At 38.0% G+C, this 24,028-nt stretch overlaps 5 protein-coding genes across 5 annotated transcripts; 3 read left to right on the top strand and 2 right to left on the bottom strand.

Moving 5' to 3' along the window:
• Positions 1–301: 301 nt before the first annotated feature.
• Positions 302–7,301, bottom strand: LOC134667457 (WD repeat and HMG-box DNA-binding protein 1-like). Its single transcript, XM_063524873.1, has 7 exons — positions 7,177–7,301; positions 6,384–6,552; positions 5,414–5,542; positions 4,935–5,148; positions 4,412–4,594; positions 3,013–3,180; positions 302–2,739 (listed from the first exon to the last, which is right to left on the bottom strand). Coding segments are annotated over exons 1-7 (975 nt in total). The 5' UTR covers positions 7,288–7,301; the 3' UTR covers positions 302–2,738.
• A 5,017-nt stretch (positions 7,302–12,318) lies between these two features.
• Positions 12,319–15,238, top strand: LOC134667422 (small ribosomal subunit protein mS23). Its single transcript, XM_063524826.1, has 3 exons — positions 12,319–12,459; positions 14,179–14,343; positions 14,888–15,238. Exons 1-3 carry the CDS (start codon positions 12,416–12,418, stop codon positions 15,162–15,164), a joined length of 486 nt encoding a protein of 161 aa, XP_063380896.1. The 5' UTR covers positions 12,319–12,415; the 3' UTR covers positions 15,165–15,238.
• LOC134667421 (uncharacterized) lies at positions 12,473–13,795 on the top strand. Its single transcript, XM_063524825.1, has 3 exons — positions 12,473–12,988; positions 13,075–13,275; positions 13,368–13,795. Exons 1-3 carry the CDS (start codon positions 12,717–12,719, stop codon positions 13,531–13,533), a joined length of 639 nt encoding a protein of 212 aa, XP_063380895.1. The 5' UTR covers positions 12,473–12,716; the 3' UTR covers positions 13,534–13,795.
• Positions 15,239–15,987: 749 nt separating the features above from the next.
• Positions 15,988–17,800, top strand: LOC134667685 (uncharacterized). Its single transcript, XM_063525107.1, has 3 exons — positions 15,988–16,165; positions 16,603–16,686; positions 17,518–17,800. The coding sequence occupies exons 1-3, from the start codon at positions 16,120–16,122 to the stop codon at positions 17,676–17,678; spliced, it is 291 nt and encodes a 96-aa protein (XP_063381177.1). The 5' UTR covers positions 15,988–16,119; the 3' UTR covers positions 17,679–17,800.
• Positions 17,801–18,159: 359 nt separating this feature from the next.
• Positions 18,160–23,649, bottom strand: LOC134667420 (splicing factor U2AF 50 kDa subunit). Its single transcript, XM_063524824.1, has 8 exons — positions 23,549–23,649; positions 22,872–23,459; positions 22,043–22,125; positions 20,518–20,640; positions 20,357–20,444; positions 19,478–19,631; positions 18,788–18,872; positions 18,160–18,453 (listed from the first exon to the last, which is right to left on the bottom strand). Exons 1-8 carry the CDS (start codon positions 23,562–23,564, stop codon positions 18,322–18,324), a joined length of 1,269 nt encoding a protein of 422 aa, XP_063380894.1. The 5' UTR covers positions 23,565–23,649; the 3' UTR covers positions 18,160–18,321.
• Between the last annotated feature and the right edge of the window lie 379 nt (positions 23,650–24,028).

Here is a 24,028-nt window from a genome sequence, read left to right as displayed (position 1 = left end):
TACATGTCAATATTGCCAACACAAAAAAAAACAACACTAGGGCTTGCCACTACTGGCGTACCTACTCTTTATCGATATCGATAAATGTGCGATACAGTCGCCATCAGATATATCGGAGCGGCCGAGGTGCTCAAAAATATCTGAACACGCACCTAGCGCCATGACAATAGAGGCGTGTTCAGATATTTGTGAGCACTTTGGCCGCTTCGATATATCTGATGGCGACTGTACATGCTGCTGTACTGTACTATAGTAACAGTAAATTTTGAGTATCACTAGGATTAATAAAATAAAAGCAAAATATAAAAATAATTTTATTTAACATATTAAAGATATGATACAGATAGTTTATTATTACAATACGCTTATGTTATGAACGTAAAATTTGTATGGGGTTAAAGTTTTCTTTTGAGCTACGAATTTGAAACTTCGTTGAAAGATATATTATTTAAATACAAGAAAACTAATTTCAGCGTTTTTGAAAATTCAACCTCTAAAGTGATGAAAAAGGGGTTGAAAGTTTGTATGGATATCAAACATTTTTTCGAGTGTTGGACTTGAATCTTTGTATTTAGGGATATTATTAGAAGACAGGAAAAGTAATTTCAGCGTTTTGTAAAATTCATCCCCTAACAGGGTTAAAAAGGGGTTGAAAGTTTGAATCCATTACAAATGGTTTTGAAACTTCTTAGAAAGGCATAATAGCCGATTGCAAAAAAAAGTGATTGCAACGTTTTTGGAATTTCAACCCCTAAGGAGGTTAAAAAGGGGATGGAAGTTTGTCTGCGGGTGCAAATTTTATTTTAAGCAAGGAACTTGAAACTTTGTAAAAACGTTTTAAATTAAAATACAAGAAAACTCATTTCAGCATTTATGAAAATTCATCCCCTAAGGTGGTGAAAAAGGGGTTGAAAGTTTGTATGGAGATCAGATATTTAGTGAGTGCGGAATGCGGAACTTGAATCTTTGTATAAGGGCATAGGTACCTATTATGAGAATACAAGAAAAGTAATTTCAGCAACCAACATCAAAATCCACTTGACTTAAAACTTCATACAACTTGCTAAAAAATGTCAACATTGCTTGGATATGAAAATTATAGGTACTAAAGATGTAAAATGTTGAAGATAAGATTCCACGCGGACGAAGTCGCGGTGTTGCCCGCGACTTCGTCCGCGTGGAATTGATATTGCATACTCGTTATTACATATATTATTTTGCAGCGCTTCTTAGTTGAGCTATCTTTGCAGCGTTCGCAGAAATTTCTTCTGTTTTAATAATATCCGAATTTAATATTTGGCACTGTCTTCTAATTAAGATTTTGGTCACAAGCCAAAATAATTGTTTTTTCATGAAATCCTCATGTTCCTTACATGTCCACCAGGTTATGTTAATGTTTGCCGCAAAGAGTGTGCAAAACATTTGCCCGACATTTTCTTCATATAATAAATGACTATTTTTTTCAAAATAGTTTTTCGCTTCCTCAATTGTACGACACAGCTGGATAGATGGGTACGTTAATTATTTCTTTTCTTGCCACCACTCCCGCAAGCTTATAAATTTATACATTGGGTGATCTGTAACATCTTCCAGTTTCAGCAAATTAGAACACATTTGACAGCTTACGTTCTTCAACAGTCTATAAGCTATGTAACCGCTTAAATATACAATAGGTTGATTTTCTATGTCTGTTAAATCTGTTTCAATTTGCTCCTCTAATTCATTTTCAGGTATCATTAAAACAGGATATTCTTCTTCTTCATTGGTAGTCATTGATGTGAGTTTCTCATCACCATCAACATCATGTTGGCATAATGGATTGACAAGCAATAACTTGTTCAAATCTTCTTCGCAATTAGATCCTCGGTTATGTGGTGCATTCATTCCAGAAATATGAATTGATTTCAATGCACTTACAAAATGTGTGCAGGTAGGATTTCGATTTGTAGGGCTATTCTGTCGTATAAGTCCGAATAGGTTTTCAAGAGCGTCTTGATTCAGTGAGCGTAAATTCAAATAGTTAAATCCTTGATCCTTACAATAACACCAGATATCTTTAAGCGAATTTATGGTTACAATATAACCTTCCACGCATCTGACTCTTTTTAATCTTAACCTGCTATCTGATTTCATGAACTCCATTGACTTCAGCTTTTTCAAAAAACTATTCCAGATTTCTATGTGATTGGTTTTACGAGACACATTTTGTCTTCGTCCCTTTATTACATCTTTTGGGTTTGATGGGCCATTAGTAGAATCAAATAAATTATTAAGGTCCCGTACTACCTCGGATGTTTGTGCCACTTCTTTTCCGTACTCTGTGTCTTCATATTTTTCTGCAATCATCTTTAGAATAGCTGCGAAAGTATTACTTAGAGTTTGAGCGGCATATTTCACTTTCATTTTATGTTTTTGTTTTGGATCTAGCATTACAGAAGATACTTTATGAAAGTACAGCAGAAATTTTGTTAATTAAATTCCATCGCTTGCCTCTAGGTTTCCGGGCTTGATTTTTCAGAGAGTCTGATACAACATTTTTCAGAAAATCGGAATCTAATTTGTCCAAATCGACGGATGTTTTTGAGAGTGATGATAACAAACACTGTGTTCGCTGCAACTTTTTTACAAGTTTTTTTTTTCGTGGAGGTATTTCTATGTTGCTGTAGCCATATTTTGGCGGTGTTCCTCGTATACAATCTGTGGTTTTATTCGTTTTTACCCTTGAAGTCGAAGCATCATCTAAAACAAAATGATTTGTTAATAATAATTATGATTAGTAACAAATTGTTCATCACTACATAGTATAAAACAAAGTCGCTTCCCGCTGCCTGTCTGTATGTATGCTTAGATCTCTAAAATTACGTAAGCCCCCATTCGCACGGGAGCTTTTTCAACACGCGTTAAAAAGCGGCCAAGTGCGAGTCGGACTCACCCATGAAGGGTTCCGTAGCAGCAAGTAACATAATAAAATTGCGGTTTACGATTTATGACGTATTAAAAAAAAATACTTACCAGACCTGTCTCTGCGTGCCCATTGGCGTGAACAGCCGCAGCAACCTCGCGTTAGTCGCACACGCGACGACGTCGCTGCCCGCCGTGACGCACAGGATCTCCTCGGTATCGGGCATGGAAACGCTCCACTCCTTGCTGCTGCCGACCAGCGATATGCATACTAGTTTGCTGTAAGATATAGATATTTTTTTAATAGATTAGCTATTGCGTAGTCTATCTATAATAATCACCATTAAAATCTTGTGCATGTCTTATTCAACATAGGAGTTGGCATTACACACAATTCGATGTTCCGGAAAGGTCATACATAATAAAGGATTTGATTGTATAATCATCTTTTTGAAAGTTGCAAGCCTAACTCTGGTACCACCTTTTTTTTAATACCAGCACTTGTAGTCTGTATCTTTAGGTATTTAAATAAAAGTAAACAAACAATTTTTACATTTTCGGGTAGTTATAAGATTTATTGGTTAACCAACCAAATGCAAAACCGCCTAGATATGTCACCAAACGACCTGACTTTAACCTACGTTATTTGATCGTGTAATGTTTTCATCCAACCTCAACTGGCTTACTTAAGAAGCCATTTGAGGGTAGATTTTGTTTCATCATCATCATCATCATCATCTCAGCCATAAGACGTCCACTGCTGAACATAGGCCTCCCCCTTGGACCTCCATTCGTACCGGTTGGAAGTGACCCGCATCCAGCGTCTTTCGGCGGCCTCTTGATCGCGGCAAGCTGTGATTGGTCAGTTTCATTATAGTTGACTAAACAGAATCGATATGAATATTATAGTTGAGTTGGGAGCCCATACATTAAAAATACCCAATTGAAGTTTGGTATAAGAAATCTTAATTCAAGAATTATAGTCGACGAGTACAAAAAAAAGTTTTTATTGCACCATTAAAAGATTATTTGCATAAATCTGATTTGTCACAATTAGTTATAGAAATACCCATTAGCAAGGAAAATTCACCCTCATCTTCGCAAATCATTCATAATTATTAACCTTGAGATGAATGCATAGTGTTTCCCATTTTATGTATTCTTAAGGAAAATAACAACTAATTCAACTTAGGTATGCATTATATAATTTTTATAGACGTTTTTTTAACGTTATTAAAATGATATACATGGTGGCTAAAATATAACTGCATTCCCGTTGCCAGGCAGGTTTGGTATTATACTGAACAACTTTTACTATGGGGACAACACCGAAATGGCGAAAAAGAAAAGGGTGTTTCATACATTTTGGCTGGTTCATTTTCTATGGAAGGATAAGTAATTTTTTCACCATTAACCTAGTGTCAAATTGTACTGGTAAATAACCATGGTAACTCCAGGTTTAACCGGTTAACCCCGGGTTGGCGGAATGATACAAATGGGCCTAACTAACCTAGACGTTTCACAGGCCAACACCAGCACGCTCGCAGACAGGCTGGCCATGGTGTGATTCAGGTAGTTGTTGAGATTGATCCCGTGGTGGAGGTTGGTGTCGTGGAACTCTACGTCAATGGTCGACTCGCCGTTCTCCTGCGTGTGGCATCGGACTATGCCGATGTCGTTCCAGCACATGTATCTGGAATGGTAAAAACCATATGCAGTTAACAACATAATTTTAAGCTTTATAATAAATTAAAGGTTTTTTGAAGTACAATGAGCTGCGAATTTGCGTGGAGAAATTATGAATGAATTGATTCATAGTCGCCATGCACTTTTGCGGCTGATGGTACAAGGTGGTGAGTAACTTTGTGAACGCGAATCTAATTTGTATGTGCCGTGCCGCGACACGGGTCTTGACTCGTCTTCCTCTCTCACTGTCCCCAACCCTAGCGTTTCATTCTTGAGCTTCTCTAGTGATATAGCGTTGTCATCATCACCATTGTAGTATCTTAGATATATATTAACAGTTCTCGTACCTATGTTCAAGGTGTCCCGGGGTCGCAGAAAGCTGGAACGGCGCCTGCGGCGGCACCGTGGTCGCCGCCGGCTCGTGCCGCGACACGGGTCTTGACTCGTCTTCGTCTCTCACTGTCCCCAACCCTAGCGTTTCATTCTTGAGCTTCTCTAGCGATATCGCGTTGTCATCGTCGTCACTGTTATAGTTTTCGATCAAATTGTCCAAGTCATTACCTGAAATAAGAAATCATTAGTATTAAAACGTGAAGCCATCAGGTTGGCTGTTAATAAGGACAATTTTGTAACTGGGTCCACTTCTTTATTCCCTGATAGTTTTGCTCAATTTGGTGATTTATAATTATATACATTCGGCGACAGACAGAAAGAGATGGCGGCAAATTGTCAAAGGGAAGCTGTTCCCTAGAAGTGGCCACGACCCTCGGTGATGAGGAAACCGATGCAAGGAGGCGGAAGGAGGAGTTTATAATTATAAACCTACCATCATCAGCTCTCTCCACCATTTCAACATCGTCAGGCGCATCAGCATCAGCCTTGCTGTCCTTGCCATAGCAATTCATCAGTGCACCCAGCTGCCCGGACACATCGCAATACGCCAACACACCATTTCCTGAAAGATAAATAGTTTAGATACATACCAGTGGCGGCGCGTCCATAAAAGCCGATTCCCATCGGCTTGCCTGTTTTTGGACGTTTGAGCAGAGTTGTAAAGGAATATGTAAGCCAAATTAGCCCCAGCTTGCCTATGAATATGTTTGACGCGCCGCCACTGATACATACAATACAGGATACACAGAGACTTATTGGTCTAAGAAAAAAAACGGACCTACTTCAAATTCGACTGCTGAGTTAGATGGCGCTCCGGCTCAATACATTATGGGGTACAAAAAAACAGATGATGATGATGATGATGATGATGAACGTACTAATTGTACGCATTAACCCCCTTATCCATAAACGCTTACTAAAGTTGACAAGCTGATAATAGTTTGTCCATTTCCATCATACTAATATACGTCAGAAAGGGACAAACGATTATTATCGGCTTGTGAACTTTAGTAAACGTTTATGAATAAGGGGGTAAGTCGTGGACAGACGCAAATGTATATGCAGCATAACTGTTAATTAGCTCACCACCCTTACAAATATGTATGGAATGTATGTCTACTAAAAGCATAGTAAATATAAGTTTTATATACCTTTAGTAGTAGTAGTAGTAAAACACTTTATTGTACAAAAAACAAAACAAAACAGGAAAAATAACATTCGTCATTAGTACAAAGGCGAACTTATCCCTTTAAGGGATCTCTTCCAGTAAACCTTTGAGCAATTGAGGGAGAATTGGAGACGGTAGACATCCGTACTGTACCAACAGCGTAAATAAAAGAACAAGAAAAGAAAATTATAATGATAATAAAAACGAAAAGTTTCTTAGTTAATTATAATATTACCTTTAGGGTTCCATGCTATCGCTGTAACATTATGTGATGTGGGATGCTCGATGATGCCCGTGCAAGTACCGGACTGTACTTCCCACACCGCTATCTGCCCGGCTATGGTGCTTGCCGCCAAATATTGACCACATGGTGAAAAGCGACATTGGGATATTGCACATTTTATCTGAAATATACAATTGCAATACTAACTAACAAATCTAACAATCGCAACTTCAAATCGTAGAAAAAATCTGGCTTAAGTAGCAGGGGCGGCGCGTGAAACATATCCGTAGGCAAGCCAGGGCTAATAAAATTTGGCTTACATATTTCTTTTACAGCTCGAACGTCCAAAAACAGGCAAGCCGGTGGGAATCGGCTTTAATGGACGCGCCGCCACTGTTAAGTAGGCTCCTTTATAATCCAATATATTATTGGAAAGAGTGAACAATTATGTATTCCAGTATAATTTGTGCACAAAGTCCATTGAATTGTATGGAGGTCCCACCTGGCCCTATGCCTCTTCCTCAGGTAGAAAAACATCAGACTTTGTTCAATATTTACCAATTACAATAACAATTTATTGCAAAATGAAAGACTGCATTAACCTCTAAGATCCACCATATAAAGTTTACAATTATTTAATTTGAACCTTATTTGATAAGTAAATTAGAACGAATTTCGTTTGTCTTAAAAAACAATGAAACAAAAGAAATGCTACTTTATTTGGTTCATGGAAGGTTCAAATTAGGTTGCACGAATATGTGCATTGTAATGTACATTAGTCTCATGTTAGTGAAATAATACTAACTGAGCTGTGTGTGAATGTCATCCTTTGTCCCCAAGTCTCATACTCCAATAAGGTCACTTCCCTGTTGTTGGGGTAAGCCAGGTACCTGCCCTCAGATGGCTCAAAATCCATGCGACCTGCAATATTTTGTGTGATATTAACTTCTTACTGAGGCTAAATAATGGACCTTCAATAGTTTACATCAGGGATGTTGCGGATATTCGCATCCACATCCACATCCGCGGAACATCCGCATTATTTTCAACATCCGCATTATGCGGATGTCGACCAAGTTGGTAACAGGAACTTGTTAGTGGCGGCGGCGGCGGCGTAGGTGCTAGGTAATTTCGTCATTATATATAACGAAATCGTCTAGATAGCAACATCCATAGATTACGAAAACCACTTAGCGTTGCTTGTTAGTCTCTATAGGCTACGGTGGCCAAAATCGAGAAAACAACTGTCTAAAAATTTAATTTAGCGCGGAGCAATTACCAGGACCTCATGAGTTACGAGAAGGCGTTAAGAGCGCTATTACATTTCGGGGTTGAGCGAGTTTAGGTATTTTACGCGCTGCGGCAGGCCGTGCGTGCTCAGTATGCCGATTCCTTCTACCACACTCGCACTACAATGATGGATTAAACATTCTTGATCCTTCGCGAAGCATATTGAAATCAACCATAACAACACTAACTGTACTTAACTTTTAAAGTCCTAAAACTGTTATTTGGTAAGTACGAAAATACTAAATGCAGTGCAAATGTACATAGGGGCTGTTCATAAATTACGTCATCTATTTTTGACGATTTTTGACCGGGGCCCCACCCCTCAAATCATCCAAAACTCATGCTTCGGATGACTCTGTTTCCTCCTACGTCATGCTACATCATCCGATCTCCAGACCCCCCCCCCTCCTTCCATTTGAAACGACGTAATTTATTAATAGCCCCATACTCGTACTTATGAAGGTATATTACTCGAAAGAAATTATAGGTACTCGCTTATTTACATGTTTCGTCATTGCATTTGGTACCTATAGGTTGTAAAGTTTGTATCAACGAGGGTTTAAAAACGAACTGGTATGACCACATTCCGGCTCCATCATCAGACCTTGAGTACTATCTTGTGTCAAAGATCTTGTTGAGACAAATCAAACGAGCCCAAACACGAAGTGGTTTAGTTGCATGGTTGATTGGTACCGGTGACCACCTTCCGGCTCCATCATCAGACCTTGAGTACTATCTATCTTGTGTCAAAGATCTTGTTGAGACGAATAAAACGAGCCTAAACACGAAGTGGTTTAGTTGCATGGTTGATTGGTACCGGTGACCACCTTCCGGCTCCATCATCAGACCCTGAGTACTATCTTGTGTCAAAGATCTTGTTGAGACGAGCAAATGAGCAACTTCATGTCTTCATTTCATGATATTAACGCATACATTTCGAAGTATGTTTGAGAAAATAACAATTTTTTCTCAAACATGCAATGAAATGTCGTCGCTCCGGGCGTTATATCAGGCTTCGAAGTATCACGTTTAGGGCGGAGCAACTCCAGAGAACTGTAAAGGAATTTCATACAAAATTGAACGCCTATACTGCAAAACGTAATTCAAGACCAAAAAAAGTATGACAATGTTGCCACTGCAATAATTTGTTTGTAAAATTGTAAATTCCTTTTGATAAATAATCATGTTAAGATAATTTATTCATTAGTAATTTTACTCCTACTATTTAAAAAAGTACTTTTAGTTACTTATTTGTACATAAATACAAGACGCGCTAGTAAAAAAGTGGCAACATTTCTTACTTTTTTTGGTCTTGAATTACGTTATCTAGAGCGGCTACCGCGAAAACCGAAATTCGCAAATTGCGGGGATCTTTCTCTTTTACTCCAACGAAGGCGTAATTAGAGTGACAGAGAAAAATCCCCGCAATTTGCGAACTTCGATTTTCGCGGTTATAGCCCAGTTTAGGCGGCCGGGAAGTAATAATTAAAGTATTATTTTAATCTTTTACCTTCTAGTTTGCGTTTTTGTCCTGAGACTCGTCCAGCAGAAACTACTGTAACATAACATTATTAAATTATGTACTTGCCTTTATTCAGTTTAAGAATAAAAAGCGGCAAAGTGCGAGTCAGACTCGCCCATGAAGGGTTCCGTACCAGCGAGTAACATAATAAAATTGCGGTTTACGATTTATGACGTATTAAAAAAAAATACTTACCAGGCCTCGCTCAAACCAATTTTCGGTGGAAGTTTGCATGGTAATGTACATCATTTTTTTTTAGATTTATCATTCACTTATTTTAAAAGTTACAGGGGGGGACGACACACATTTTACCACTTTGTAAGTGTCTCTCGCGCAAACTATTCAGTTTATAAAAAAATGATATTAGAAACCTCAATATCATTTTTGAAGACCTATCCATAGACACCCCACCCGTATGGGTATGATGAAAGAAAAATTTTTGTGTTTCAGTTCTAAGTAGGTATGGGGAACCCCCAAAATTTATTGTTTTTTTGTGTGAAAATCTTAATGCGGTTCACAGAATACATCTACTTACCAAGTTTCAAGAGTTCTTACAGTTTCGGAAAAAAGTGGCTGTAACATACACGGACAGACAGACGGACAGACAGACGGACAGACAGACGGACAGACATGACGAACCTATAAGGGTTCCGTTTTTTGCCATTTGGCTACGGAACCCTAAAAAAAGGTAGCAAATTATGAATACTAATAAAATTTTAATACCTATTTCTGAATGATGTGGTGTCATTTTATCAGAAATCTCGTAAGTTGAGGTCGATGGCACACTGTTTGGGTCATAACCCTTATTTCGTTTTGAATTTGTGGAATCATCATCTTCACCTTAAACAAGGTTGTAAAATTACGTTATATTCAATTCAAACGAAAGTCAAAAAATAAAAATATAATTAAAGTATTATTTTTATCTTTTACCTCCTAGTTTGCGTTTTTGTCCTGAGACACTTCCAGCAGAAACCACTGTAAAGCCCGCTCCACACTCGTGCGCGAATCGCGGCGCGAAGCCGCGAACGCGAGTCTGGAGTCGATTTCGCATATCAGCGAACTAGACTCCACACTCGCGTTCGCGGCTTCGCCCGCGATTCACGCGCATAGTCTGGAGGGCGCTTAACATAATCAAACATTTTAATTTACTTGCCTGATTTTAGTTAAAGAAAAGCGGCCAAGTGCGAGTCGGACTCGGCCATGAAGGGTTCCGTACCAGCAAGTAACATAATACAATAGCGGTTTACGATTTGGTAATGGTAATGTACATCATATATATTTTTTAGATTTATCATTCTCTTATTTTGGAAGTGTCTCTCGCGGCTCGCGCAAACTATTCAGTTTAGAAAAAAATGATATTAGAAACCTCAATATCAATAGACACCCCACACCCATATGTTGATGAAAAAAAAATTTTTGAGTTTCAGTTCTAAGTATGGGGAACCCCCAAAATGTATTGTTTTTTTTTTCTATTTTTGTGTGAAAATCTTAATGCGGTTCACAGAATATATCAACTTACCAAGTTTCAACAGTATAGTTCTTATAGTTTCGGAAAAAAGTGGCTGTGACATACGGACGGACGGACAGACAGACAGACATACAGACAGACAGACAGGTATGGCGAATTCATAAGGGTTCCGTTTTTTTTGCCATTTGGCTACGGAACCCTAAAAACCGGGCAAGTGCGAGTCGGACTCGCGCACGAAGGATTCCGTACCATAAAGCAAAAAAAAATGGAAAAAATTCAAAAACAAAACGGTCACCCATCCAAGTACTGACCACCCCGCGTTGCTTAACTTTGGCCGTTTCTTTTTGCTTTTTTTTGTTTTTTTTTTGCATTATGGTACGGAACCCTTTGTGCTCGAGTCCGATTCGCACTTGCCCGGTTTTTCAAACTCTGGAACAATAGGGAATGACGATAGAATTTCGTCCGAGAGGGGCGCCTTGAGATTTAGGCTTGGTACCGCATTCCTTTTTAGCCTGTTTCCATTTTTGTTGAAGGCAGTTGGAAGAAAATGATCTCCACAAATAAATTTATTTTCGTTTAATCTTTGTATGGGTAAATATACCAAATCTTCGTTGCCGGTCAACTTTACCCATAATCGACATCTGAAATAAAGGGATTATCGACAAGTTGTTCGCACACTATTCGTGTCCTTAGGTTACCTAGTTTTTTACAAGAAGAACCTATTCACAGAATGTTTTCGTTTTAATCAAGGATTGTAAACGATAAAAACTGCTCCAAACTAATTAAATTAGTATCTGGTAACGACTCAAAATGAAAATATCGCATAAAACATCAGTTTATCGACCTGTTGGGGTCAAGCGGAAATCTCGCCAAAAATATATCAGAAGTTAATCTTCTTACACGCCTGACCCCACAAACTTCACATTTTCGCAAAGATTTGCCCCCCATTTAAGTAAAAGAGAAAGTTATTTTGTCTTATACTCAAAAATAATCACTTAATATTACCGCTGTCACGAAAATTTAAAATGACGGTTGACGTTTTACCGATCATACCAACCTAAAGAAAAGTAAGTATAATACGACTAAGTTGAAAGCAAGTATGGTATGTGCTACCAAAATGCAACAACAGTCATTTTAATTCGATAAGATTATTTCTATGCCTCAATGTTGGTAACAAGTACGTTCATAGTTTATCATAGTATGGGGTGTCGATGGGCTGGCCATAACCAAAAACCACCTATCGGCAGTATCAACTACACGCGGTACCCGTCACGGCTGTCAACTGCAACCTCATCACCTGCGGGCAGCTGGAGGTGAGAGCGGGCCACCGTTGTCGTCATAAAATTGAATCACTCAGAACTAGGAAAGAGATACACTTTGCTATTTGTCCTTTCGTGCAACTCAAGAGTAGGCACGCACGAGCAACTTTTTCTCCGCAACCTTATATTCCGTCTCTGTCGCACTGACAAGTGCGACAGAGACAAAATATAAAGTTGCGGAGACAAAGTTGCTCGTGCGTGCCCACTCGGAAACTAAGAAAAATATCACACTTGTTTCGCAGTGTGTAATCACCATTAGATGAGCAATGGCTCGATTCAATCGATCTTGATTCGAAACATTTCGATTAAGATTTGTGGTCTGGCAACACCAGTCTGTAGTGTGTCAGCTGTCAGTCAGTTCGCATACCTATTTATTTACTTCGATTAATTTTAACCTAAATTCTCTTCAAATTATCAATTAAAATCAAGATATTAAAGTATAAAAATGGCGAGTAGCAGACTGGAAAGAATAGGCACAATTTTCACAAGGTATTTATATTTCAATTCTACTATTGAGTTCATAATATTCTGTTACCAACTTACCATTATGAAATACTTTTTCTTTTTTATCCTAATTTAAAAATCGAATGCCTATTACTTAAAAAAGTGAAACCAGCGGGAAAACGTACTTTTGGCGGGAAAGAAAAAACTTGAACGCGTATTCGTCGCCGTATTTCGTAAATTTGTACGATATAAGCAGTATTTGCTCTTTAATTCGTTTTGGTGAACTTAAGGGATTTAATAAAATGTCTAATGCAAAGAAAACGGGCAAATCCAAGTTCTTGGCGGAAGATCTAAACGACTTCATGAATAAAAGCCAGTTTGTAAAAGAATCTCCTAAAACTGGAAAACCTCAAAAGCGTAATAAATCAGCGGCACCAGCAATACAAGAAGATGACATGTCCAGTTTAATGATTGAGCAACAAGTAAGCATGAAAAAAAGAAAGATCTCAGCAAGTCAAGGATCTGAGACACCTCAGAAAGTCCGGGACACAATTATGCAGCAAATAGAATCAAGGTAATATTAATTTGCTTACCATTTTGGCTTCTTTGGTGATTTACCCTGTAAATTTCTTCTTGGTTATATTTTTTATATTGTTTCAGGCAACAATGTACTGATCTTATGCTAAATAACTTGTCAAATATTATTAAGCAACAAGAAGCTGAACACAAACAGATGAAAGAAAATCAAGATAAATTAGAGCAACTCACTGGAGCTCTATTGAAGTGCATTCAACAGTCTTGTGCTGCTCAAAAACAAAGTCTGATGATGTTGTGGGAGTTCCATGCCTCTTTTAAAAAGAGGTCAGTTTGTACTGAATTCTACTTTTATGTAAATTAAGATATTAAATATCATTTTCTATAATATTTAAGTATGTTATTGGTAATTATTTCAGATACGAGGAAATGAATGTTCTACATAAGGCACAGAATGAAAAACTGACTGAAGAAATAGAGGATGATCTTAAGAATTTGGAGCAGAAGCTAATAATAGAAACTAAGCGGAATGGCTGGGACAATTTACGCAAAACGATTTTTCATGCTATGCAAAATGATTTGTAAACTGACAATATTCACAATGATTGCATTTTATATTTTAGAGACATTCCTAGTAGATTTTTTGTTAGAAGACTACGAAAAATGTGATTTCTGTTTTTAGGATAAGTAAATTGTTACATGTACTATTTTCACAATGATTTTATTAATTTGAGGCACATTATAAGAAGGTTATAAGTTAGAAGAATATGAAAAATTTGATTTTTGTTTGTATTAATAAATATTTTGGGTTATCTTTGTTTTTTTTTTCACAGACATTTTTCCTTGTGCTAGGTGCCAGTTGCCCTTTTGTCTACACTACATACTAGTTGCACAAAGTTAGTCTTGAGTATATGTTTTTGTTCTACTTAAAAGTACTTTTATTTTAAAATAGGCTTATATTTATCTTGCAGTGTTTGTATGAACTATAAACCTTTGCAGTTAAGTTGTCTTCAAAATCAGCAAACCTTTTTTCAATCACTGAATTGACTTTTCATTAATATTTCAAATAAAGTAAATCCTTCCATTATTAAGGAAACCAAAGATGATAGAACAGTGCAACCTAAGTTGCCCTAACTGTAATGAATTGTTTTGGTCTAAAAACTGATTATTGAGGACAAAGACTTATTCATACTTTACACACACTTATAAATTTCAATCTGCGTTGCACAGAGTGGAGGGCCTGATAACTCGCGGAGCAATGAAGCCAGACGACCGACCGCTGTGGTTCGACATCTACAAGCGGTTCCCGCCGCTCACAGAACCGAAATTTGCAAAGCCATTGCCAGAAATCAAACCCATAAGACCTATTCTTTATGAAGAAGATGTTGTTAGAGCGTAAGTACCTAATAAATATATATTTATTTACTATTAAAATGTTACCTAGTATAAATAAATAAATATTACAGGACATTCTTACACAGATTGAGTAAGTCCCACAGTAAGCTCAAGAAGGCTTGTGTTGTGGGTACTCAGACAACGATATATATAATACACAAATACTTAAATACATAGAAAACACCCATGACTCAGGAACAAATATCTGTATCATCATACAAATAAATGCCCTTACTGGGATTCGAACCCAGGACCATCGGCTTCGCAGGCAGGGTCACTACCCACTAGGCCAGACCGGTCGTCAAAAATAATAAGTTTCTTAACAGCTCTACTTAATGCCTATGTTATATGTACTTACACTAAAATATTTTTGTAACAAAACGTTATTATAACGTCTATAACTGTAGGAAAAACTTACCTACATACCATTATTCCTCCTACCACCGTACCTACTATTAGGTCCGAACTAGGGCATATGAAGATATTGGACGGATGTCAGTCCTATTTGCACATACCTAATGCAATTAATAATCCAATGTTACAGGAAATTCCATTCTGCCGGACAAGGCTACGGCGTCATCAACATGCTAAGTCCAACCGGAGAAACGCCTATAAAGAAGCTAGTGAAACAATACGAAAAGTTGAAGTCTGAAGGCGTCCCAGAGACCGAGCTCGTTGACAAGGCTTCCGCAACTGTGGACACGCAATATACCCAGCGACAAGAAGCCGCGCCGCAAAAAACAATCGTTAAAAACCCGGATTCAGTAACAGCGCAAGTTATGGCAGAAGCAGACTTAAAAAATATTTTCAATGAGAAATAAATAATTTTACTGTACGGACATAGTTTAGAATAATTATAATAATTGTTAGAAATAAATAAATTAAATATGTTTCAGTTTGCCTTTTTTATCGGATTTCATCCATAAAATCTTGGGCTGATCCGAGCTTTGCATGATGGGTAAAAAATGCACTAACCTAAGACCAACGCCTAGGCCCTAGAGATTAGAGAATTAAGAAGACCGACCGACCTGACTTAGTCCACCTGACCCTGTACCTAGAATTAGAAATGCCTCGGCGGCAGGATACCTACTGCAATGAATCAATAAGACGCTGGTATCCGGAGCATCCGTCGTCAATATATGTGGCGTCCCACGGGTAAAGGTACCTTATGGCGGTTGGCGCTTACGCTATTATTAACGCCGCACCAATATTATTGCGGCGCTATGCGACGTAAGCGCCAGCCGCCATAAGGTACCTTTTGCCGTGGAACGTCACATATTATTGTTTGCGTCGTATCGTATACATTACTTTGAATATTATCTTTGAATATTTGAATAGTATGTACCTGTTACACCGGATGTACCTACCTACCAAGGTTTACCGTACCTAATTGTCGACCATGTCGGAAGTGACTTACCCAAATCGACTTTCCTTAATTCAAACAGTAACTGACCTATAAGTTCATAACAACTATTGCTAATCATAGATCACATATTTTGGTTCTCTAAGGAGAGATTGCATACCGTAAAAGTCGTTGAGCTAGGTATTCGTAAGCAGGTAGGTATTTCTGTGAATAGATAACACTTGACTCATCTGACCAGTACAGAACCACGGCTACGCTACCAAGTAAACTGTTAGTAATCATACTTCTTATCAGTATGATAAGATAACTGAGGCTAGCACGAACACACCTTGTATTGCGTTCCAAACTGTTGGCTGTTTTTAGTGCAAAGTTGTTTTATTATAATTAATGTAAAGGAGTGACAGTAATCCAAAATGGCACAAAGGAAGTCCTTACTGTTTTACTTGGCGGCTATCTTGGGTACGTATGATGAGGGTCCTATTGTGACACAGACCTCCTTATCTCACATACATTGTATTCGAGTTGCTTTGTTAAGGTATGCTGAATAGGTACCAACCTAATTAAGTTTGACCTACTTTGCATTACACAGTGCGTTGAGATTGTTAGCATATTTTAGAATATTCTGTTTTATACACAAAAAAGTAACTATTTGGGTGCGTTTAACAAAACAGATAGGTTACAGGTAATTTGGGTATTCACAGCCCGAAAACAATATCTAGACTATAGCTTTCAAGAGTTTCAAGTGACTTTGTCATACGGTTGAAATTGTTGAAAAACGTCGTGTTTATTGCAAACGCGAGTTAAATGAGTACTTTTAGGTGTAAGTTCGTCATATGTATGTAATTATTTTTACTAGACAAAAACTTTAAGCCTTTCTTGGTATGTAAACTTTTCAGTAATCATCAGCACGCTCACACAGGAGGCTGAAGCTCGAAGAAAGATCTTGAGAGGAAGACGTGTCATGACACGGACTTATTACCGTAAGTAACTTGGTTACCTTTACTTAACGAGTGGTACAGTGAGTTGTAGAGTTTAGACCTCACGATATAAGCATAAAACGTGTATAAATAAAATATACTTTGTTGAATCATTTTAGCATTCTTGCCCAAGCTGAAATCGATACCTTCGCCAACGCTCGGTCAATAATGGTCCGCTTGCTTTACGGCCAAAGTATTGTTATTTGTGGCGAGGATACATAATATATTATGACCCTACCCTATATAATAAAATTGCAGCGTTTTTGTCGTGGGTCACCTATAAGCGCCATCTACTACAACAAGGATGAACTGTGTATTGAGGCTTCTAGTCTTTAATATTTACTCGTCTCTGGTTTCGCGATTGTTTATTAATATGTATATTAGTAGAAGAGGTAAAAAATATCGCTGTAACGGTAACTCTGGTTGTCAAAATTTGATGTTTGGCAATTCAGTTGCTACAAAACCTATGGCGCCATCTAGTTCAGCTATCAAACTCGGGGGCACGACTTTTTTCTTAGATTTACACCTCTTCTGTAATCAAAACAAAACACGATATTGCCGATACTAAACCTAGACCTAGTGTTTAATGCAGGGCTCGGAACCGGTTTTTTTTTTCAAATCCTAAAGTAGCCCAATATTTTTAATTATTTTATGCTTTTTACGTAGGACTGAATCATGTACTTAGGTAACAACTTCGTATTATTAGATAGTTAGTCCCATTCAAAGTTACATAATAAACCAAAGAACGAAAAAGAACGTAATAATACCGGTATTTTTTGTATGAAGAAAAAACCGGTTCAGAGCCTTGATTTAATGTAGCTCGTTTAATTCTAGGTGGCAACGCGATACCAGCTTGGGCGATAAGCCTCCTCGCAGGCATTGGAATGCTTTTGATTGGCGGCGTTCTGTACGTGGTTATGAGAAAACTCGTCCTCTCCTCCGAAACGGGCACTCTGAATACTTATCAACCTGCGTTGCAGAATGAAGACGTTTGAAGAGCAGTTTTATACGAAACGTGAGATGAACGTCTTTTGGAACCATTCTTGGTCAATTACGTTTTAACCCTTTTCCAGGCATAGTGCACCTAGCGACCACATACCCGCCAAAGAATTTCGACCTTAGGAATCCGATTTAAGGTTCATATTCATATTCGATTGGTCTTTCGGTTACTTATCATTAAATGAATTAGCAAAGCTGCATACATTTTAATATATTTGCATTTTTTGGAAAAACCTTGTAGTTTGGTGAGGAAACCTTGTAGCCTGGAAAAGGGTTAAGCACGGCTAAGAAAATAAAACCCGAAAGACGTTTAACAGGTCACGTTATGTATTTTAGTATTAATTTATGTTAAACCACCGTTATAATGTATACACGTTCGCGGCTAAGCGATTAACAAACGTAATTTGGAATTATGTTTTAATTTTAATGTTTGTTTTAATTTTATGTTAATGTTTTGTCGAATAAAACTATCGCCTCGATAAAATCAATTTATTTTAGTTTATTACATAATATTAATTATGGTATATGAAAATCTTAAACCGAGCGCATACCTCGGAAAATGTCACTTAAGAGATTGTACTAATGAACAAATGAGAAAAATGATTTCACGGTGAGTCAAGTACATATTATATATAAGAGTTAGAACTCTCGACGGTGGTACTTGTCTGGATCGAAGTATGATGTGACCACGACTCTGTTGCTGAATTTTCTTCCTGTGAGGGTTTGCTGCGCTTTCTGGCAGTCGGCGATGCTGTTGAACTCTACAAACACCTGTAAAAGAACAACATTTTATCAGTAAGTATAATAAGTTAGATAGTTCTGTCACATAAGTAACCATCATGTTGCTTTTTGTAACGTTGGCATTAGGTACTGTCAAATTGTAAAAATATTAATCATCGTGATGCAATAATCTAGATTAGCTTCTTTTTGAAAACGACTTTACTTAAAGGTCAGTCAGGTCACTCTGATGATAGAACTCAATCTGCTTTACACACTTAGATCTATATTCCATACTAATACTCATACAACATGTATTAGGTACAAGTTACAATCAACTCTTTGGTTCAGCTGCCTGTAATCAAGGGCATAAATAAGGCTCTCTTACCTTTCCACAACCAGGCACTTCCACGCCTTCGATGGGTCGAGGGATTTCTATACTGCGCACGCAGCCGTATTTGTTGCATTCCTCTCTGTAATTCAAATAAACATGTTATTAAATTTTTATACAATTCATAAAGCTGAACTCTTAAAAAGTCGAAATAACTTGCCATATGGTAGCCTAAAGTGTAATTTCGTTATCTAGACACGCGATGCGGCAGCTTGTCCAGCCAAGTTCAAAGAAAAAGGAACTGGCGATAATAGTTATTTCTGGATTGTCTTTTTGTGGAGGGAATTAGGATTTTTTACCCGACTATAACTATCTGTCTCAAATGTGCTATTTTCACCTAATTGCATTCACCGGATTTATACCAGTCACTGTAAAATATAAACACATCAAATCCTTATCAGATTAAAGAAATTTAAGCTGTTTAATATAGTTTGACTTCCGTTAGCTAATAGACTAAACTAATAAGGCGTTCGCAAGAACTATGTGCATCTGACTCCAAGTAAGGGTTTGTCCATTAATTACATCACACAAAATTTCGATGTTTTAGACCCACCCTCCCCCCATGTCACACTTTTTCTAAAAAGATAGGTCTTTAATACATACTGTCAGACTTGGCATGACCTTCCTTCCCCCTGTTCCTGTGATGTAATATGGGGATGAATCCTAAGCTAATATTAAAGAGCTCACTTGATGTCCTCAAGGATGTCCTCATACTCCTCCTCGTCGCGCAGCTCGTCGGGCGTGACCATGTTGAGCAGACACAGCACCTCGGTGGGCGGCCCGGCACCCGCCAGCGTCAGCCCCGCCACCTGCAGCTGCACCGGCGCCGCGCCCGTCATCGCTGCAACACACATTATATATGAATGAACTATAGAAACCGTCAGATTTTTGGCACGAGGCGTAAATGTGTCGTTTATGATTCCGATGTAGCCCACAAGATGGCGACGAGAACGGTAGATGGTAGCACTTGCTTTGGCAATGTACATGTGCACATATATTTCCGATTCAAGCCACAAGATGGCAGACCCTCCGACGCGCACGGTCCCTATTCAAATTTTTTTACAGCCAGCTGCGCAAATAAGTATTCTTGATACTCGTAATCAAAAGCAACATTTTAATTATGGATGTTATTTCTTTCTCATTTGAATTATAAGTTCTATATGTGATAGTGAAAATATCATGATTGCCAGAGCCGGTCTAGAATTAATTAAAGAATTAATGTCGTCAGCCTCAAAGGCATAACATATTACGTGGGCATGGGCTGAAGACTTAGTTTTAATTCAACCTTGGCCTTTAAAGTCATATTTTATTCAGTGCGTGAACCTATGAACATTTTAGTCACCATTCTAACCAAAATTAAACAATGCGAACTGTGAATAAATGAAGACTTAGCCATTGCTGTGTACCAACGTACTATCTTACGTTTGAATAGACTAGCATCATCTTATGAGATTACTAATGTGCTTTAGGGTCCTAAACAACTCAATATCAACCCATATCAAAAATGCATAAAAATGGGTCATAAATGTATAAACATAAAAAAAAGTTTTAAGTATAATGTGTTACCTAATGTTGAATTCTTTGCCCCAATACTGGCTCGTTGGACTATGAGTTTCTTGTCACCCAGCTGCATACCATTCAGACCCGCGATGGCCTAAAAATAAATCCAGATTAGTAAAAAATTTAGATAAGAAAACTGAATGTTGCAATGAAATGTTTATTCTCACCTGATCTGTCATGGAAATGTCCACATATTCAGCAAAGGCATATCCCTTGCTGAGACCCGTTGAAGAATCTTTCACTAAATTGAAAGCCCGGAGTTGTCCAAATGACATCAGAAGTTCTTTCACCTGTTTCATAACATATTGCATAAGTGCGAATCAAGTCACACATTAAACCAAAAAAATACAAATTATTTAATAATATATAAATGTTTATCTAATAACACAGAAAGGATACTAAAAGTTTGAATGTTCCCGTGAACATAAGTGGCAATATGCAGCAAATTAATGTATGTTATCTGACCTGTGTCTAGCCGCATTTTAGTATTATGTGTGAATGGAGGAGACTTGCCTTGGAGTGCCGACGTCTCGTTCAAGTACAAGACGTATAGGTGAGAATGAGAGACAACAGTGACACGCGGGCCGCGAATGTGCCATATCTAAGCTAGGGAGGGGCAGAAAGCAGACTATCAGTGAGTTGTTAAGGTAATCGTCGAGCGAGGAGACGCTCGTCCATGCTAGGGTACCTGAAATACCTGAAATGGACCAAAATATATCGCGGCTCACTGCTGGCGCCACCGTAGCCCTGTCAACTGTTGAATCTCGCCCTGAAATGTTGCGGCTACCTAATAGGAATCGCCTTACTGATACACTCATTTATAGTCATATTTGCTCAATTGTTGAATAATTTTTTTTGAGGCAAATATTGAAATAATGAGGTTTTTTATATATTTAAAAAGCCTAAAATGTTATGCTGTAAAAATGACATAATACATAAAATGTATGTGGAGATTTTTATATTAATTCATAATGGGAGCAATAATATAATTTGGAAAAATAAGTCCATGGAATAAGAAACTTGGCAGGATAACCTGAGTAGTTGTCAGAAGATTAGATAGTAAGGAAGTCTGAAATGTGCATGCACTGCAGTGCTTCAGCATCACTCTCATATTCATGGCCGCAAAAGGAACTGTTTACCTAGAAACCTAAAAGCTGGCTATGAAATTTTGACACAGACATTTAAAAACAAGGCATTTTTCTGTAAAACAAAATACCACTTCATATGCAATTAATTAGATACTGAAATAACAAATTAAATGCAAATCTTCATAATATGGATAATATAAATAAAATTCTTGATAAATGATACATTAACTTCATATTTGCAGTCAAACAGGTGTCCATGTAGTAGTATGTACTTTTAAAATAAATTTCATATGAATAAGGTATACATTTGAAATTAATGTTTCATGAAACACAAAAATTAAGTTTATATATCCTAGAAACTGAAATGATGTTTCATTTCCTATCAACATTAGCCATATAATTTTCCTTATCTTAGAGTTAGAAAGGTAATTTCTGCCATTATGAACCCTACCCAGTTTTTAAGATATCATTCACAAATTTTCTAGTTTTAGTAGTTTGTAGTAGTAATAAATTCGAGTATTTTAAAGTCATTTCAGTGTCTGGGATCTATAAATGGGATTCAGTTGCAAGTGTAAGGGCAACTAAGAAAAAATAAAGCAATTACCTGATCCTCATTCAGATAGTTAGGCAAGCCGCCTATGAATATTTTATGTGGTGAATCTGGAACCACTGTGCTGATAACTCCAGCTGAAAGAACATTTCAAATTGTAAGACTTTAAAGTTAACATTGTAGTCATCTTATCTTTCTTTAAATGGCCCACTTATCGAAATATAGGTTAAATCTAATGTCAATTGTTTAAATAAATAGTTGGGAATTGAATCTTGTTGAAGTACTAGTTAATAAAAGTTAAAAGTTAGTTAGCCAAGTGCGGGTAGTTCGAAAAACTCGCAGGGCTAGAAGATGTTGATGTCAACTTGAGCCAGTCTTCTCCGAGACCATGGGGACAACGCCATCATCGAAACATCGGAGGTAAATCTTAAAACTTAAATACGCGATTAAGTCCCGTTGTGCAGTTTCATAAAACTAGTTAATACTTTGTTATCTAGCACAAAATCAGTCTAAACTCTGAAAGGGACTCAGAGACAGTGCTAGCACCCCTAGCGACCTTTGTTCAGGACTCTGAAATCAATAACATATCAAAATCTAAAGATATTTAACTGTTCCATACTTTAGGTCCGGGGTCCTTTATAAATCTAATGTTTAGTTAATTTCATTTTTATGTGTATTGTTTTTCTTTTTTCTTTTACTTTGTAGTTTCACAGTGCCTTGGTTTTATACTGTAATGCTGTGTTACTTATTAGATCAATAAATAAAAATAATGCATTGATATAAGGCATGCTTTATAAAATCTCTGGTTTTAGAGTCTCAGTAGTTATTAACATCCCACAACCATAAAAATTCTTACAACTTAAACTGGATTAATTCTACTAACCTGGAACATTAATAGATGGGTTCTCAGTGCCAGGCATGGGCTGGTAATCATGTGGCCGTCTAATCTTTAAACTCTGCCCCTTGAAGTTGATGCCATCAAATGCCATGGCCTGAGTGGTCTCATCTATAGATCTGAACTCGAGGAATGCAAAGTTTTTGTCCAAGTTTATCTGGCAAGCGAGGACTGGGTTTCCGGCCGCTTGGGCCAATCCTGAAAGATGCATCTGCTGGTTGAAGAACTCCATGGTCTCCTCTTCAGTGACACCGAATGGTATGTTGCCCACGTACAACCTTCGCGCTTGCCGAGTGATGGTTGAGCCAACCACAGGGACTGCCGCCTGGGGCGTGTCTGCTACGATATTCGCCGGGATCTGGCCGGCCGCCTGCATAGCCTTATACTGCAGAGGAGTGATGTGCTCGAAGCCCGGTGGTGGCACATCCCAGTAGAGCGAAGGCTTGCGGCGACGCGACCGTTTCGACGTCGGAGACCTCGATTTACTCCTTGCCGGCCGCTTTTCTCTCTCACGGCGCTCCCTTGATCGTGATCTGGAGCGCCTTCTCTCTCGGGAACGGGATCTGCGTCGGCGATCTGTTCACCATCAAATCAATGAGGAAACTGAACTCACAAACAGGTCTTGATATATATTATATGTATACTAAATATTATAAATGCCTTACCTTTATCTTCACCCATATTTGATTGATATTTGGAATCACAAATTCAACACCAAAAATACTTGACTTCACAGGCAAAATGGCGTCAGCGCGTTCGAAAGCGGTGTGGCGACAAGGGGGAAGGGGAAAGGGTAGGAGGGGAGGGAGAAGAAAACATCGCCATTTTTCGTCCAGAAAATACTTGGAGGATATAACCAACGGAGACGCCATGTCTAAAATTTTCGGTACAAAATAGTCTGCCGTTTTTTGCGGGGGAGGGGCACATCAAATGTATAGGTACGTCATGTCAGATAAACGTCAGTCCATACATATAATTGACATGTGGTTGACCATTGGCCGCCTATTTTCGACAGAGGGGAATGCCTGTTAATGGCGGCTCCATTGTTAATTACTCCGAGAGAAAATAATGTGTGTTTATTCGGGAAACAAAATTTACCCCGGCTACACACGTAACGATAAATCGTAACGATAAAACTGTGCAGT

Source organism: Cydia fagiglandana, chromosome 9, assembly GCF_963556715.1.
Source record: "Cydia fagiglandana chromosome 9, ilCydFagi1.1, whole genome shotgun sequence".
Taxonomy (NCBI): domain Eukaryota; kingdom Metazoa; phylum Arthropoda; class Insecta; order Lepidoptera; family Tortricidae; genus Cydia; species Cydia fagiglandana.
The sequence above is the reverse complement of the archived record's forward strand: the minus strand, read 5'-3'. Positions and strand labels throughout refer to the sequence as shown.